This window comes from Eublepharis macularius, chromosome 6 (assembly GCF_028583425.1).
Source record: "Eublepharis macularius isolate TG4126 chromosome 6, MPM_Emac_v1.0, whole genome shotgun sequence".
NCBI classification, from domain to species: Eukaryota; Metazoa; Chordata; class Lepidosauria; order Squamata; family Eublepharidae; genus Eublepharis; species Eublepharis macularius.
In genome coordinates, this window is record NC_072795.1 from 142,176,353 (window position 1) to 142,193,306 (window position 16,954).

The 16,954-nt window shown below is 41.7% G+C and overlaps 1 protein-coding gene across 1 annotated transcript in view; it reads right to left on the minus strand.

Annotated features, from left to right (window-relative positions):
• Positions 1-16,954, minus strand: part of BMPR1A (bone morphogenetic protein receptor type 1A) — a 105,715-nt gene that overhangs the window by 36,711 nt on the left and 52,050 nt on the right. Inside the window, exons 3-4 of the mRNA XM_054982283.1 lie at positions 6,968-7,163; positions 782-941 (exon numbers count right to left, since the gene is read on the minus strand). Of these exons, the coding sequence (XP_054838258.1) occupies positions 782-941; positions 6,968-7,034 (227 nt within the window). The 5' untranslated portion in view covers positions 7,035-7,163. The remainder of the gene's footprint in view (positions 1-781; positions 942-6,967; positions 7,164-16,954) is intronic.

Genomic DNA, 16,954 nt, shown 5'->3' on the forward strand with positions numbered 1-16,954 from the left:
GATCACAAATGAATTCAATCTAGAAATATTGGATATATATATATTTATATCTAGAAACAATCTGGATATATAGGTTTTCAGAATCATTGGGCAGTTTTTTCATTTGATGTGGGATTTATCAAGTATCCAAAATTAGTCCTGAATTTCAGAGGCTATATGAACATGCACACTAGAGGGCAATATACAGCAGCAATTGTAAGACAACCACAAGTTTGTCCCAGTTCCCCAAAAATCATTTGAACTGGCAATACGGAAGGAAAAATAGGAACAGGGAAAGGAAGGAAAAACTGGGAAGTAAGGAAGAACTAAGGGAAGATTTTGAGATCTCAGAATTTTATGAACACATCTGAGGTCTCACAGGTATAGCAGGTTATGCTCCTGATCTGGTTTTCTACACTAGCTAATGACAAAGAGTTCCAGAGATGCTAACTTCCTTGTCATGGGTGACCTTGAGTCGGATGACATTCTCAGCCTAACCTACCTCACAGGGTTATTGTGAGGATAAAATGGAGGAGAGGAGAAGGATGTAAACTAACCTGGGTCCCCACTGGACAGAAACGCTGGATATAAGTAAACAAACAAATGAATAAATAATAACTAAAAGTAAATAAATAATAAAATATTCACATCCCATACTCTTCACAAGATAGCAATTAGAATAGTCTGGCCTAGAGGTGGTTCAACTGATGCCCCTCAAACACATGATACATACATAATTTTTATTGTATCATTATTTTTCATCAAGCGAGAATACAGTGCGTACTCTGGCTATAATACTTACTTGCACGTATTATTAATAGCACCTTCTGGACAGTGCCCCGAGCAGTAGCACTCCAGAAAGGGCAGCGTGTCCTCTGGAGCGACGGTTACGCCATCCTCCTGCTTCTTCTGACTGGGATCCGTTTTCATGCCTGTCCCATGGAGCACACTATCTAGAGGCCCTGCACAGCGTGGAAAAAAGAACATCGCGGTTGGTTTTGAACAATTAACGTGCACTGAGAAATGTAGGTAGCAGACAGCAGTGCCTCTCTAAAGACAGGAAGTCATGTGACATAACAGACACATGATGGGAAGAGGTGGTTTTGGGGGGGGGAGTGTTTCTATGCCTCCCTGTGCCAAGAAGGAAACTTCATAACCGAGGAGTGACCTTGTCCTGCCATCTAACTGTTCCTCTCAGCATCTATAGAAAGACAGGTATGAGGCATGCCACCCTTGTTCTTCATGCATGCACCTTGGGTCAATCACAGCTCTCTCAGCCCCGCCTACCTCACAGAGCGATTGTTGTGAGGATAATAATAACACACTTTCTAAACCATTCTGAGTGGGCAATTTTCCTGAAGGGTGTTATATAAATAGATCATCATCATCATCATCATCATCATCATCATCATCATCATCATCATCATCATCATGTCCTTCCAAAAGGCAGCAACCACCCCCACCCCCGAAACAAAAACAAAAACTATGTCTCTACAGGGGCTCATGATGACCCAGCAGTAGGGCTCCACAACCCACCTGAGGGTTGTGACTCAGGGTTGAAGACCACTGCTTTACCAAACCTTTGAGCTGAGGCTTTCAAAAAAAGACAACATGCTCATTTTGTTGATGATTATTGGAATCTACTATTTTGCAGAAAGATATAGGTAGGGATACTTCTATGAAGTTGAACATGCTATGAATAGCTAAGTGTAATATAGTGACAATACCCTTCTGATTAAAGGGGGAAACTCCAACATGGATTCTTAAATAAACCCAAGCTTCTGCCATATGCTTTTATGACTAATACCATGATTGCCAGCAGATGCGTATTACTGGCAGTTTTATAGGAAACTTCAACGTTTAAAAGAGGCTCTTTGCGCACCATTCTAGGTTTCTTCTTGTATGCTACTAACTTGGCCCTTCTCTAAATTCTTCAGCTTCATTGCAGTCACTGACTTGAGGGCCTATGAATAAATTCCCCTTAAGAACATGAGCCAGAGAATGCAGTGTATCCAATCTTATTTAAAATGAATGAGGTGGGCCATGCTTTATATCTCACATTCAGTCCATCTAACATGATTGATTTGCAGCACAACAGCCCCAACAACTATAGATAAGGAGCCTATATTTACATATGCGCAAATGAAACATTTTCCATGGAAAAATGTAGCAGTAGAAAATTTTCCAGAAAACTTCCTGCCCTACTTCACTGTCTATAGCTAGCACTCTTGAAGTTAAATTTGGAAAATACATGCATGATGTTTAGTCATATTTTCTTTATTTCTGTGCTGCTAAAAATGCTAGTTAATATGCAATTGGCATGTATCTAGAATCTAGTTCTCTTTTAAACTACTAGCCAAGGATCTTTTTCCCATCTGGCAAACAAGTTTCAATTAATTTAAAAATAAATTAGATTATAAAGATAATAAAACCAATAATTTTCTGGGATAAATAACCTTGTGTGCTACAATAAATTGCACTTAAAACATAGGTTTTGTTGTTATCAATATGATAATAGAAACAGGTACAGTGGGCTTCCAGCACGAACTGTTAGGTAGAGACATATCAATGACTGTCAAAAAACACTCCCTCCCTCTGTCTGTACATTATTATAAAATCAGTAAGATTTTTCTTTTTAGAGGAAAGGGTTGGCTGACACATTTGCCAAAACAAGCTCTATCTTTTCCCAGTATCTTTTCATAAAAACATTCAAAGGTGTGTTTAAAAGACTCCATTCTCTGTATTCCCCATTCTAAGCTAACACACCCTCTCCTCCCTGTTTCAATGCTTGCTACGGAGAAAATTAATAGGATTGATCAAGCACTTAAGTAGGCTTTGAATTAACGGGTCTTCAGCTTGAGAGGGGGGGTTACATCCACCCTGAATTTTAAGGGCACTTGGGTTGTTCAAGAATCCCAGGATCTGCAGCAGTTTGGATAGCAGTATTACTTGAAATACTCCCTTGGGTTAAGGAACAATATTAACGGGAGCTAAATGAGCCACTGTGACCCATTTTATCCTGGCAAAAGAGATGTGAACAGATTCCTTATATGCTCAGCATAAGAAAAACTTGATACCGCAGCTTATCTACAACTAATAATCAAGAAATAATACACACACACACACCACGCAGAGTTCAAGCCTGCTAGAACCTCTTTCTCCCAGCTCACTCATTTTAACTTCCTCTCCCCCCTGGGCTTAGACTCAACGAGGGGGTATGTCACAACCCATTTTTGGGTCCCATTTTACAATCTGAGAAGCCATGATGTATACTACAGAAATAACATGCCAGTTATAAGCAAAATCCCAGAAAAGATAATAAGCAGACAAAGGGCTGAATGAAAACCGGCACACTTTTAGTAATGGACAAAGCACAACACATGAATCCACGGGGTGCAGACCTTTCTTAAATGCACATCAAGCTCGGCAGCTACTCACAACTCTTGTGCCTAAATATCATTCATCTGAGCTTCCTGTAATGCTTAAAAAATTATACTTTATTTTATTTACGTCATTTATAGTCTGCCTTTCTCACTGAGACTCACGGCAGATTACACAGTATGAGTTGAGTACAATCAGTATCAAGTACATTTCAATACAGTATCAAGGACATTTCCATAAACAATGCCATAGGGGAAATAGATACAAGTTTAAAAGACATACTATTAGCAAGAATCCAATACAGAGTAGAAAAAAATATTGAAGCAGAACATAATCAATTCTAGGACTAACATTAGACAACATGGAGCACTGGTGGTACATAGGAGTACACATTTAAAGCAGCAGATAATACGTAAGGCTATATAGTAATGAATATGGTCCCTAACTCATTACAAAGCATCTGAGACCCCACCCATACAATACAGCGCTCCCATTGGAGTAACAAGCCTTTTTGAAGAGTTTGGTTTTGCATTGTTTACGAAAAGCCAGGAGAATGGAGCCTCTTCTGACTTCCTCAGGCAGGTCATTCCACAGGATAGGGGCCACCACAGAGAAAGCCCATGTATGGGCTGCTGCTGACTTTACCTGTGTGCAGCCTGGCTCCTGCAGGAGACCCTGTTCAGATGAGCGAAGCTGCCGTGGAGGAACATAGGGAGGGAGGCGGTCCCGTAGGTATGCTGGGCCAAGGCCGTGAAGGGCTTTGTATGTAATAAACAATACCTTGAACTGAGCACGGTAACTGATAGGCAGCCAATGGAGCGACTTTAGGATGGGAGTGATGCTCATGCTCCTGCTCACTCCTGATAACAGTCGAGCTGCAGCATTTTGCACCAATTGGAGCCTCCTAATTAACTTAGAAGGGAGACCTATGCATAGAGCATTACAATAGTCAAGCCTTGCTGTTACCATAGCATGGATCAGAATTTATTGATTTATTTATCAGAATAAATACACTGCTTTAATTATTGGCTGTGGGAACAGGATTGGATCTAAGCTGTTAACAGCAAACAGTCAAGCACATTAAAATTACAATATCCAGAATTTGAAGGGAGGGGGAGTACATATTTACGCTACTCCATTTCACAAATCTAAAGGAACTCTGAGAGAGGGGTTTTTTTAGTTCTCAAGGACAACTGCAAATATTTTAAACTGTTCTCCTGTTGCTTTGGACTTCTGAGCATTAATATCTCAGTTTGATTCACCGACCTAATATGAAATATCTGGAACTGTTCCCACTGAATATGTAGAGCGTTAATTTGATTTATATTTACTATAAATGGCGTGATTTTAACTACATATCAAAATTAATGTGAAAAATTCTCTCTCTTTGTAGCTATTTATTTCCATGTGAGCAGGGCATGTCACAATTTGCAAGGAATTTTAAATACCTGTTGGGTTGGATCCAACCAGCCTTTTTGCTGGTGAAAAAAATGAGACCCCCATCTAGCCCCCCCCCCCCCGGAAAGGCTGTGCTGTGGATCATGGGCCTTGCATGTGCAAAAGCCATTTGGGACAGGAACTGTGGTAAGAAGGGGAATTGCACAGGACTGAGTGGAAAGGCTGTCTAGATTCAACCCACTGTCTTTTCAAAACAGGATTTAGTCTGGTTAGTAATGAAACCAACCTACGTAACTGAATTATACAGAAAACAATTTCTTTTCAAAAAAGATTGCCTGTCCTTCCAGTTATCTTAACAACTTCTTCTTTGGGCTTCCTATGCATTACAAATGGCAATGTGATACACAACTGTACCAGCAGCTAGAAATGATGCACTAAGAAAAATTCTGCACACTGAGAGACACTATCACAAACATTTAAAGTATTTCCAGACATAAACTGTAGAAGAAATAAGCAAAAATAATTAAACATTTCCAAGAATTCTCCACAGTTATAATTAGGGATTAGTCCCACACATTTAAAGTTAGGGAATACATGAAATCACCACCACTTTTCTGTGAGGTACAGATTTTATCATCTCCATGTCCTCCATGAATCAAAGCGTCATCTACATTCTGCAAACTTCATTTGACTTTCCAATCTCAGCTCACAGCTTTGAAATCTTTTAGTGACCCAGAAGTACATACTCCTGTATTATATTGTACTGATTTTAAATACTTCTCGTAAAGTCAGGATGTGGGTATCTATTGTAAAATGCGCTATAAATCTTAATAAAATTTCTAAAACTAAAAAAAAAAATTCTAAATCTGATTTTATTTCATTGATAGAAAATGCAGCATGGATGTGTACAAAGTTCATACAGTGCAAAAGTTGCAAAGGTTAGGAGTTTGAAAATCAACAGGGTATTTAATTTACAATGTTTTTTGATTACTTTTGTAAGGCTGGTTACTGCCTTTGATGGCATGCACACTTCTTAAAATATTAAGTTTATTTTTTGTTCATTCAATGTAAAACCAACAAAATAAATCTGCAAATAACCCCACTCAGAGAGAGCTGAAGTCTATACACCATTACAAACCCTGGCAAATAAGAGCCAAGCTACAAGTGACGCCTGACACAGGTTGGACACTTGTCAGCTTCCCTCAAGTTTTGATGGGGAATGTAGGCGTCCTGGTCTTGCAGCTTGGCTCTCCGACTGCTGTCCAATGGACTTTTCAACTGTCACTTGTCCAACATTCCGCCAAGCTGCCTACATTTCCCATCAAAACTGGAGGGAAGCTGACAAGTGTCCAACCTGTGTCAGGCGTCACTTGTAGCTTGGCTCTAAGATGGCCCTGCAGCACCTCCTAGAAGTTTCTAAAGACAGCACTTCCCTCCTTCTCCGGAAGCTTGTTCCAAAAGGCTGGAGCAGACGACAAAAAAGGGGAGTGAAAAACGACAGCCCTGCAAACCAAGGGTAACCAAGTAGGTTGGAACAACAGAAGTATGTCAAAGCGTTGAAAACAACTAAAAATATGAATTAAAAACACCAGTATAAAATTTAATAGGCATGCATAGATCAAAATAAAAACATCACATAGTTGTATATATGTGTGTGTGTGTGTGTGTGTGTACTAAAACCTTGTATGTACATAAAGTAAAATCAATAATATACAGGTGTAATAGTACAACTAAAAGTCATATATATAAGCCCTATAAAACCAGATGTGTTTCAGCCCAAAGGCCTTCCTCAAGGGTACATAAATATCGAAGACAGCATCCCATCAATAAAATGCATAAATAAAACATACATGGCTTAGCACATACTGAACTGACTATTTCTGTTCTTCCCACCTCCTTGGTTACCCAAAATGCTGGAGCTGCAATGGAAAAAGCACAGCTCTGGTCATCAGGTGGGCAACCTCCGGGGAGAACAGCCAGAAAGTGGCTGCCTGAGGATTGTAGTTGGCATAATCAGAATATTCCCCCCCCCTCCCAAAATAAACCTCAACTGTGAAACATTCCTCAAGTGAACAGACTCACATTTATGTCATACATTATAGACAACATCTATTTCAATGTATAATTCAAAGAAAAACAGTGTTGGCCACACACGCACGCCCTCTATTAAGGAATAACAAAAATCAAGTTGCAAAAGTGTGATTTTTACCTGGGACTTGAGAAAAAACGAAGGCGCACAACCCCAGCAACCTGATGCAAACTTGCAGAAAAATCATTGTTCACATTGATCTCCTTCCTGCGCAGTGTCGCCCTTGGCAGCTTGCCCTGCTGGTTGGCAGCTTTTATGCCGATAATGATAGTAGAGTTGGAAGCCAGTTGAAGTAACGATTATTCCAACTTGTCTTCTGAAAAAAAATATGAAATTAAATATTTGAACGGATAGACCAACAGTCAAATGCTCAAACAGAAAAGCATCTCCAACAGACCAGCTACAGTACCAAAAAAATGGCACCTGTATTCAAGTATATAAACGCAACTAAAGTAGAATCCATTAATTGTTATTTTAGACAATTCTATAACTATGTGACATTTCACAACTGAAAGGGTCGTAGCAGATTACTAGGCAGTTAAACTTTCAGTATCATTCAATGCAAGCAGGCAACGTCTCATTTTCCTTTCCCATACTATTTCTTCTTTTTCTCTGAAGACCCCCATAACGTCCCATTTTCCTGGCTTCCTTTTACAGCAAACTACGGCCAAGTTGTAGGGTGCCCATTTGCACAGCAGAGAGCTGGCAAGGCCTTGCACGGGGGTGCCACACTTCCCCTGTATCCCTCCCCACACTGTTTTCTCTTTCCCTCTTCATGGCAATCTCCTTACGCTCAGTTTCCCATTTCCTTCTTTTCACCAACCCATCTTTTATGTGCCCCCATTTTCAGCTGTGTTTATTATCTATTTGCTTCATTTACACCACACCTTTTTCAACAACGGGGACCCCAAATGGCTTACATCATTCTCTTTTCCTCCATTTTATGCTCACAACAATCCTGTGAGGTAGGTTAAGCTGTGAATGTATGACTGGCCCAAGGTCAACCAATGAGAATCCACGGCAGAGTGGTGATTTGAACTTGGGTCTTCAAGATCTTAGTCTGAGACCTGAACAGCTACACGGGCTTTTGTGGGATGGCTGCTGTTGAACAGTAGCATGGAACTAGTCCTGAAGGGGGGTGGGATATTCCAGCCGCATGATATCCACTTACTCGGTGGTTGCGGCCAGGCCTGGCTCCAATGAGTCTTCCCTCAAAGGCCGAGCCAGCTGCGGAAAGGGCCCTGCTCCTCTCCCCCTGCCTTCTACTGACAGAAATCGAGCCTTGAAGGCGGGCAATTCCATAGCAGCAACTGAGAGCGTATTGGTTTCTCAAAGGTGTTTCTTGTATTATAGGGACGGGGGTGGGGTTAACTCCCCAATATATTTTTTAGATTTTTCATCAAGCCTGGGGGGCTTTTTTCAGGCTTGTAGAAAGATCTCTTTGGTATGTTCACGGATCCAGCCTCTGGATTTAAGAATCCACAGATTTGGCTATGCTGAGAATCAGGTGTATTGTTTGAAGTAAACATGAAATATTTCAAACACACTTCTACAATTGTTTTATGTTAAATAGCAATAATTATTCACAGCGCCTCTCTTCTACTTCCAGAAAAGTTGGTACTCTTTAGTGCATTGCTGAAAATATTTTACAACATCCAATAGCTAATACTATTGGTGCACGGTCTCTCTCTCTCTCATACACACACCATTCTTCAGGGTTTACAAAATTCAGCAGTTCTAGTTACACAGTAATTTGCATGTTTCACTTATTTAAATATTTTATTTAGGGTTTTGAACAGAAGACAAATATCAAATTGCACAATTATAAAATCACCTTTCAAGAGAGAAGAGGGAACACATGGCTATATAAACACCAGCAGTTGTAGCCCTCTTCCAATGATGTTTCTGCAACAATTAATAGAGACTAACCAGGTCTCCAAGGAATAAACAGCAATTTGGACACCTAAGCAGTTAATAGACATAACACAGATCCTGTGCTGAGACGAAAAGAACACGGATTTTGCGTATTTCTAGCCTCTTGTTTGAGTGGGTTTGACCCTTTCACCCTTGTCAGTCTGGCGCTATTCTTGAATGAAAAGACTTGTATTTGGTCAAGGCTGTGCTGTTATTACCACTGGGGGCGGCTTCTACCATAAATAACTCAATCTGCCTTTTTGTAGGACTCAAGAACTTTTCATTTTAATTAGGACTTCATACAGAGGCAAATTACTAGCAGAACACAGAAGTGTCCATCACTTCCAATTTATGCACGCAGGGGGCCATGCAGCCTTCGACCCGTGGCCTACTTTTCACACATCTGTGACTCCTGAGTAATGAAGCTTCCTCACCACAAGAGAAGAACCACTGCAGTGAAACAATCAATCCCCATAACTTGCCCAATGTAAATGGTATACAATATACTATCGTATCTCCTTGGAATTTAAACAAGCATTTTTGTTTTTTCAGGCTCTAATTTTCTGTTACAATTTTTTAAAACTTCAGATGTTATTGTACTTGTTTTGTGATTGTTTAATGTGTTGCTTTAGTTTGAACAGTGTCTGGAGTGCAACATAAGCAGGTAATATAGTTATACCATTCATGCAAAGGAACCTCACACTAAGTTCTATTTTTTCTTCAATTGAACATACAAAAGTATTTTCACTCCTATCCTTAAAAGGTATTTTAAAACGAAACTGAACAAAAATGTCTGAAACCCATATTTCTGAAATCTAAAAGATGATAATTTCCATTATAGCTAACTTAAAATACTGAATAAATATTGCAATACATATTCATGGAACTGTGAAAAAATAGGAACTCTAAGACTAATAATATTAAATAGAGAGAGATTTAATAGGCAAAGAAAACCAAATTGTTTAATAAAAAGTAAAATTAACACATATGAAGGATTTTGCGTGAGTTAATTTAGGCCCAAAGTAAAGCCCCTTGCTCAAGACTTTGAGATCTTTCTCTTCTGTGCAATGAAGTACAACAAAGGAAGAAAGGTGGGGCCCGTATTTGTGACCCACCTCTGGGCCTAGATAACTTTTTCTCCTAGAGACTGGTGGGCTGATGCTCTCTCTCTCTCTTTGCCCTATATGAAATATGACTCATAGGCTGCAGGAATTTATTTGTACTAAATAGTTGTTCCAGAGAGGTAGATCACTCTGGAACAACTATTACTCTTTTATCTCTTGCACATGAACTTACACTAGTAGCCACCAGTTCTGTGTGTCTTTGCAGGCTTTCACTAGACTCTGCTGTCATGAGCTAGTTGTCGAGATAAGGGTAGATGGAGCATCCCCACTTCCTCAAACGAGCTACTGCCATTGCCATGTATTTTGTAAAAACTCTTGGCGCCGTGGAAAGGCCAAACGGTAAAACTTGATACTGAAAGACATCGTTATTGCAAATAAAACGTAGAAATCTCCTATGAGATGGGTGTATAGTGATATGGAAATATGCATCTTTTAAGTCTAATACCGCAAACCATGAATTGTTTTGCAGTAACCATGTATTGCAGTAACTGCAATACTATATTAAGTGTCGCCATCTTAAATTTCTTGGTGTGGATGAATTTATTCAAACCCTTAAGGTCTATGATGGGTCTGACCCCTCCATCATTTTTATCCACTAGAAACATTTTCGAGTAGAATCCCCATTGTGACTCATCAGCAGAGACCTGCTGTATTGCTCCCTTCTTGATCAACTCCCTTATTTCTATTTGTAACCTATCCGAAGGGGAATGTGAAGGAAAGTCAGGGAGAGTCTGAGCCGGGTAACAGGAAAACTCAGTTTTATAACCAACTTTGACAATTTGTAACACCCATTTATCAGCAGTGATTTCGATCCAAGCCAGAACGAACTTAGCTAGCCTGTCTCCAAATATGAGAGGCCATTCCCGGTCTAGTTAGAATTGCTCCTGCCCTTGTGCCTCCTTATTGGAGGTAGCCTGATGACCATGTTGAGAGCCGTTGTTGGACTGTCTCCTCTGATATCGCCCTTGCTGGGCGTGGGGCTGTCTATAAGAATACTGAGGCTACGACTGGTATCGATATGATTTTCCCCCATAAGACTGCTGCTGTGGATACTGATACCACAGGGTCGGTTGTTGCTTCAGAGGAAGTACGCTGGTCCTTTCTCTTTTGAGAAAGATAATCAGAGAACAAGGTTGAACCCTCAAACAGTAGGTCCTCAATTTTATTTCAGGTTTCCAGGGGCAAGACCGTTGTGTGTAGCCAGGCATGCCTTCTTAGTGCTACTGAGGAAGCCAGGGCCCGTGCAGAGGTATCGGCTGAGCTGCGCCCAGCATTAATCTGCTGTTTGGAGAGTTTAAGAGCCTCTTCCTGGATCACCTTGGCCAATATCTTCTGATCCTCTGGGAGCTTCTCAATGAAAGATGTTAGTCGAGTCCACAAAAAGACCTGGTACGCCCCTATGATAGCGGTGTAATTTGCTATCTTCCTGTTAAGGGCTGTAGAAGAATACAACTTCCTACCCTAAGTGTCAAGTTTTCTGCTCTCCTTGTCAGCTGGGGCAGTATGGGAGCCCTGTCTCTGATGCGCTTGCATCTCCTCTGTCACGAGCGATGAAGGCAGAGGATGACTAAGCAAAAAGGTGCAAATGTCTTCCCTGGTCTTATAAAGACCTTCTGATTTTTTAGAAGTGGGGTGAGCCGAAGCTGGTTTCTCACGGATTGCATTAATCAAGTCCACGAAGCCCTCAATAATAAGTAATGCCACAATGGAAGGGTTCCCTGAGTAAAGGTGCTGCAGGATTTTGTCCTTTGGTTTGGGGTCTACAGCTGAAACTTCTATTTCCAATGAGTTCATTATTCACAATATCTGTTTGGTGTATAAGTGGTAGTCCTCATTGGGGAAGATCTGTCCTGTTCCCATCACCGCCTCGTCAGGGGAAGGGTCTGACGCTGGGCTAGGACTCTGTTCCTATCTCGATTCCAAAAGTTGGTAGGATAAAGCAGACTCGGAAATCTCGTAAGGGGTTCTGGACCCTCTTGATTCCTCAAATACGTCAAACCCCAACGCAATAGAATGCACTCGGTAGGATTTCCCAAAATCTAGCCCATATCTGGAAGAGCCTTGATGTAGCCAAGCACGCTGAGTGTGGGGGTGATAAGAGAGGCTATCATCTTCACCAGGGTGCCGCGAATATTCAGGTGCAAGTCCCTCCTGCAGTTCTCCCTCCTCAGCAGAGGAGTGGTACGATGAGGACTTCCAGTGAAAGGACAACATCCTAGGTCTGTCCCTGAGGATGGTGTCTAACGGGTCCTCATATGTCTGTTTATGTTTGGTCTTGCACTTGGCCTTCTTACTAGGAGGCTGCGCGAATTCCAAAGGTGGCTTGGGTCAGTCCGTTCCTTTCAGATCCATGCCTGTCGGTTCCACGCTCTTTGCATCCATCTCTTTTGGATCCAGGATTTTCAAGCACTCTCCTTTTGGTTCCCTTCTGCTGGGTTCCGAGCACCTTGGATCTAACCACTTCTTCGTCTTCAAAGTCAGAGCCGGTACTGGCTCTGATTTAGTTGGGGACTTCGATGGAGGTTTGAGGGACATTGGTGAGGCTCTGAGTCTCGAGCACTTGGAGTCAGGGCCGGTTCCGAGCCTGATCCAAAGTAGATGGCCCTGATGAAATAGAATAGGAAGAGGGGAGTCAGATCCGAGACGGATCTGATGTTGGAAGTTGATGCTTGGCCCGTTGCTGGGCAGTCTCCACATCCTGACGAAGGTGGGAAAGAAGTCTTTGGAACATCCAATGCTTTTACAGTCCTTTCCCAAAGTAGAGCTTTGAGCCTAGAAGCTCTCTCAGCTCTGGTCTTGGGGGTGAATTTGCGGCAGTGCTCACAGGTTTGCGCATTATGCCCTTCCCCCAGACAAACAGAGTATCCATCCAAATTCAAATTCAAATACCTTTAATAGCATTCAAAGACCTAAGACAGCAAACAGGTCAATATAAAATTACATAAAATATCAGAAGTCCATATGTTTATAGAAAACTTGTATGAATCTTAAGCACACCCACTAAAAACTCTGCAACCACTTTAGAAATCGCTGTATCATTATCCTTTAACAGAAAACGACAAAAAGATAAGATTGTTCTGGTGTTTGATACGTTTTGGCAACCTTTCAAACAGCATTCTCCCCAACTTATCATATAAATGGCATTCCAAAATTATATGCTGGATGGTATCTGGGCAGTTGGCTCCACACAAACAATGTCTTTCTGAAAAGGGGACTCGCTGGTATCTCCCCTGAAGGACATTGGAGGGAAAGGCATTTAGTCTGGCCAACATAAAGGCCCTACGACAGCCTGGGGTCTCAAGATAATAAAAGTACTGTGGAATTCTGCCAACATATGTAGTCAATCCCAATGCAGCTGAGGAGCAAACAAAAGGTTGGGCTGGAAATAACTTCTGAGTATCCATCCATTTTCGTCATCTTTGTGGCACAGGTGGAGCACCTCCTGAATAAGGCTTTATCTGCCATGATAATCGGAAACGGTAACACAATTCTCACAACTCCCCCCCCCCTCTCGTTCTTCTTCTAGGCACAAGCAGAACCTCTCTGGTCAGCGTGAAGAAGGAACTGAGGGTGTGGGGGCGCCGACTCCCAGTGCCATGTTCGGCAGGAAAAGCCACGCATGTGGACTGCAGAGGCAAGCGCCTCCTAGTGGACTTTTAGCTTAAAAAACTACCGATCAGCAGGCCTCCGTGTGTGGACTGCACAGAAGACAGACAATGAACAAAGGTCTTGCAACACTACTGAATGATACCCAGACTTTGGCTCTGAAAATCTTAAAAGAAATTTTGGTGGAAAGACCACGAGAAGACCCATCTAAATGAAGTCAGTGTTTTAATGCCGCACAGCCTGTATGAGAAGGTACTCTTCGTTGCTCTACAAGAGTTTCTCAGGGAGGCAGAGTCAAAGCCACGGAATTATTCGGGGTAAATCTGTTTGAAATGTCACAGGACACAGGGAGACCTTAGCTTCTATTTCATGTTATTCCCCTAAATTCTATGATTTCTAGCAAGTAAAGTGATAAAACATCCTGATTTGGTTGATACCTAAATAAGAAGGTTGTGTCAAATGAATTCCTAAATAAAAATAAAATCCCTGCAATCACTAATCAAATGCAATGTAAGAACGATTACAAAGGAGCTGGGTTTCATTATGGTTTTTTACAGTCTTATTTCACATGACATCACTTTTTCTTTGCTAATTCATACAGAATTTCCTGTGCAGAATTAAAAAAATATTTTCCATTGGTTTTCTAGGTACTATTGCAGTTTGTAACCAGAGCTCTGTTAAATATCCCAGGACAGTGCAAACTTGAAATTTTCAGCTGAGATGTATTAGCAGGCATTAAACGCAACAACAGAAAAAGAGGTTCCCAGCTTTACAGCTCATTTCTCAGTAATGGGGAGGGAAGGTTCCCCCCAGGCATTATGTAACCAAAGATCATGGTAGTATCATCAACCCTCCCAATACAAGGACTCAAACTAGTAGTATTTCATAAGTTCCCTCTGTATCCAAATCACGAACATTTGAAATATCAAAAAACATGCTGCCAGAAATGTTCCGTGGGCACTAAACCTATAACTAGTGGAATTTCAGACAGGGAGTCACCCTGTGTAGCATTATTAAGCTCGGCTCAAAAAAGGAACATTATTATTTATACAGCAAGGAACAATATTATTTATACAGCATCATCAATGTGGATGGCACTGTAAAGGACACAAGAGGGTAAGTTGCTCCCCCACAGAACATATAATCTAAATTTGACCTAGCAGAGATGTCAAAGGAAGGCCAAGGGCATGGAAGAGGTGGGTGGGTAACAGGGGAACAATGTGTGTTCATTCCAGCTGTGCACGCTTCGGCTTAGTTTCAGTGGGTTTGTGCTGCAAAACTTTCGTTTTGTGAGGGCATCTGAAGCAAGAGAAAGAGCATCACACGCCCTGTTCCGGGAGTTCTCAATCTAAGGGGCTGCAAAGGAGAAGAGCTCGGGAGGCAGGAGGCCTTTAGACGCTGAGGGCGCTATGGCTGGAGGAGCAGAGGTTGGGAAGGGGCATACTGGGACATGAGGGAGGAGGGGCAAGGAGGGGCAAAGCTACAGAAGACTTTGGTGTTTCCGCAGGCACACTTAATACTGGGGTTTCTGGATATTTGATCTGTGAGGATTAGATCTGCTTTGGCCCTCAGTAATTCCATACTTGAGGGGGGGGGGGTCGAGCAAAAGTGATGAATGTTTATTTTTTCTGCCCTAGAATAATGACCTGTTTTTGCGGCAGGCTTTCTGTTGATTGGCTGAGAACCAATGAATCAGCTGAGGAAACTTACAAGAGTTATTCTTCTAAAGACATCAACCTTGTAACGTTGCTACAATTTAAAAAAATATCACGATTAGAATGCCTACCAGTAGAGAAAAACCGTTGAGAAAACTTACTACGTTAACCAATCAAATATCAAGTGACATTCAGGGCTCTTTGCAGTTTTTTAGCCATATTGAAGCCATTTCCCCCCATCAGTTGCAAGGGTCCCCCCCACTCCACTTTAGGTACCAATGTTGCAATTTAGCTGTTTAATTTTTTTTTTTTTAAATCTGGTTGGTGTTCAACCCATCAGGGTGCTGGGTGACAAAGGGAGGCCAAAGAGCGGGGCCAGGGCGGGGCCTCACACTGAATAAAGAATTCTGTACTTCAAAAAAACTACGGTTTTATTTTGCTGGAAAAAACATCAGGGTGTGTGTGCAGGAAGAAAAGCTGAGAAAAGATCTATTTTGCTGCAGATGCAGTCTTTTAATGTAAAAAGTCTGGGAAGAAGTTTGGAGACTGAATTGGGGTATTGTGACCATGTGTGCAGAGCTTTGGAGACAAACTGATGCAGAATCGATGAAAAATCCCTGGTTGGAGAAGACCTTTTTATCCTGGAGCAGATAGAGAAGCTAGTGAAAAGAGTTAGAGAGGGGTGTCATGTGGTCAGAACAGGAGGACGACAGAATGAGTTTGGCAACGCAGTGCTGACCAGACGAGAGACGGCCTTGATGACGATTTTCTGTGGTTTCCCTGTTGCTGCTGTGACTACCAGTTCAGAGCACAGGGCAATGAGCTTTCACATGGAGGCTTTCTGTGCGTCTCCCCTGCCTTCGTTCCCATTTCCTTGGGTGGTTTTTTAAAAAAATATGGAGTATTGCTTCAGCATTATATTGCAACTAGTTCCCAACTTTTTTGTGTGTGCTTGCGGGAAGGGCGGGTTAGAAATGTAGTAGTAGTAGTAGTAGTAGTAGTAGTAGTAGTAGTAGTAGTAGTAGTAAGTATAAGTATGTCTCTAGTCCAGGGCTCTCTCGCAGGTAGGTTGCCTGCTGCTGCACAGTAACAGAAAAACAAATCCAAGAGGGGGTGGTCCCAAGCAGCATGAGACAAGGCGATGAATAGGACCACGTGAAGCAATGCAGTGATAAATAAGGTTTTAATGTTCTCTTCTTCAAAACTCAAATATAAGGCACGACAGTAAGACAAGATCAACCAGAGAGTTGTAAGAATTTCCAAACTCCCGGCAGGAGGTGGCAACGGGTTTGCCAGCGTGAAAATTAAATCCAGGAAATGAACCCCAGGAAATGAACCATTCGGGATTAAAAGTTTCAAAGAGAAAAGTAGTGACAGTAGATCACAACTGATTTACACGTGGCTTGTGAGGAAGCACGTTGTGCGAAACGGGATTTAATTTTCACGCTGGCAAACCCGTTGCCACCTCCTGCCGGGAGTTTGGAAATTCTTACAACTCTCTGGTTGATCTTGTCTTACTGTCGTGCCTTATATTTGAGTTTTGAAGAAGAGAACATTAAAACCTTATTTATCACTGCATTGCTTCACGTGGTCCTATTCATCGCCTTGTCTCATGCTGCTGCACAGTAGCTTTTGTGTCCCTCAGAAGACTCAGAAAAAGATTGCTAAAATATTTACTCCAGGCTTTTCATAAAAGTTTTGATGTGATATTTTCCTGTGCAGCTTAGCTGACAGCTTCATTTCTGATGCTCTCCCTAGTCAGTATTCCGTTTCTAGGGCAGAACAGAACCTGGTAACTGAGCATTCCT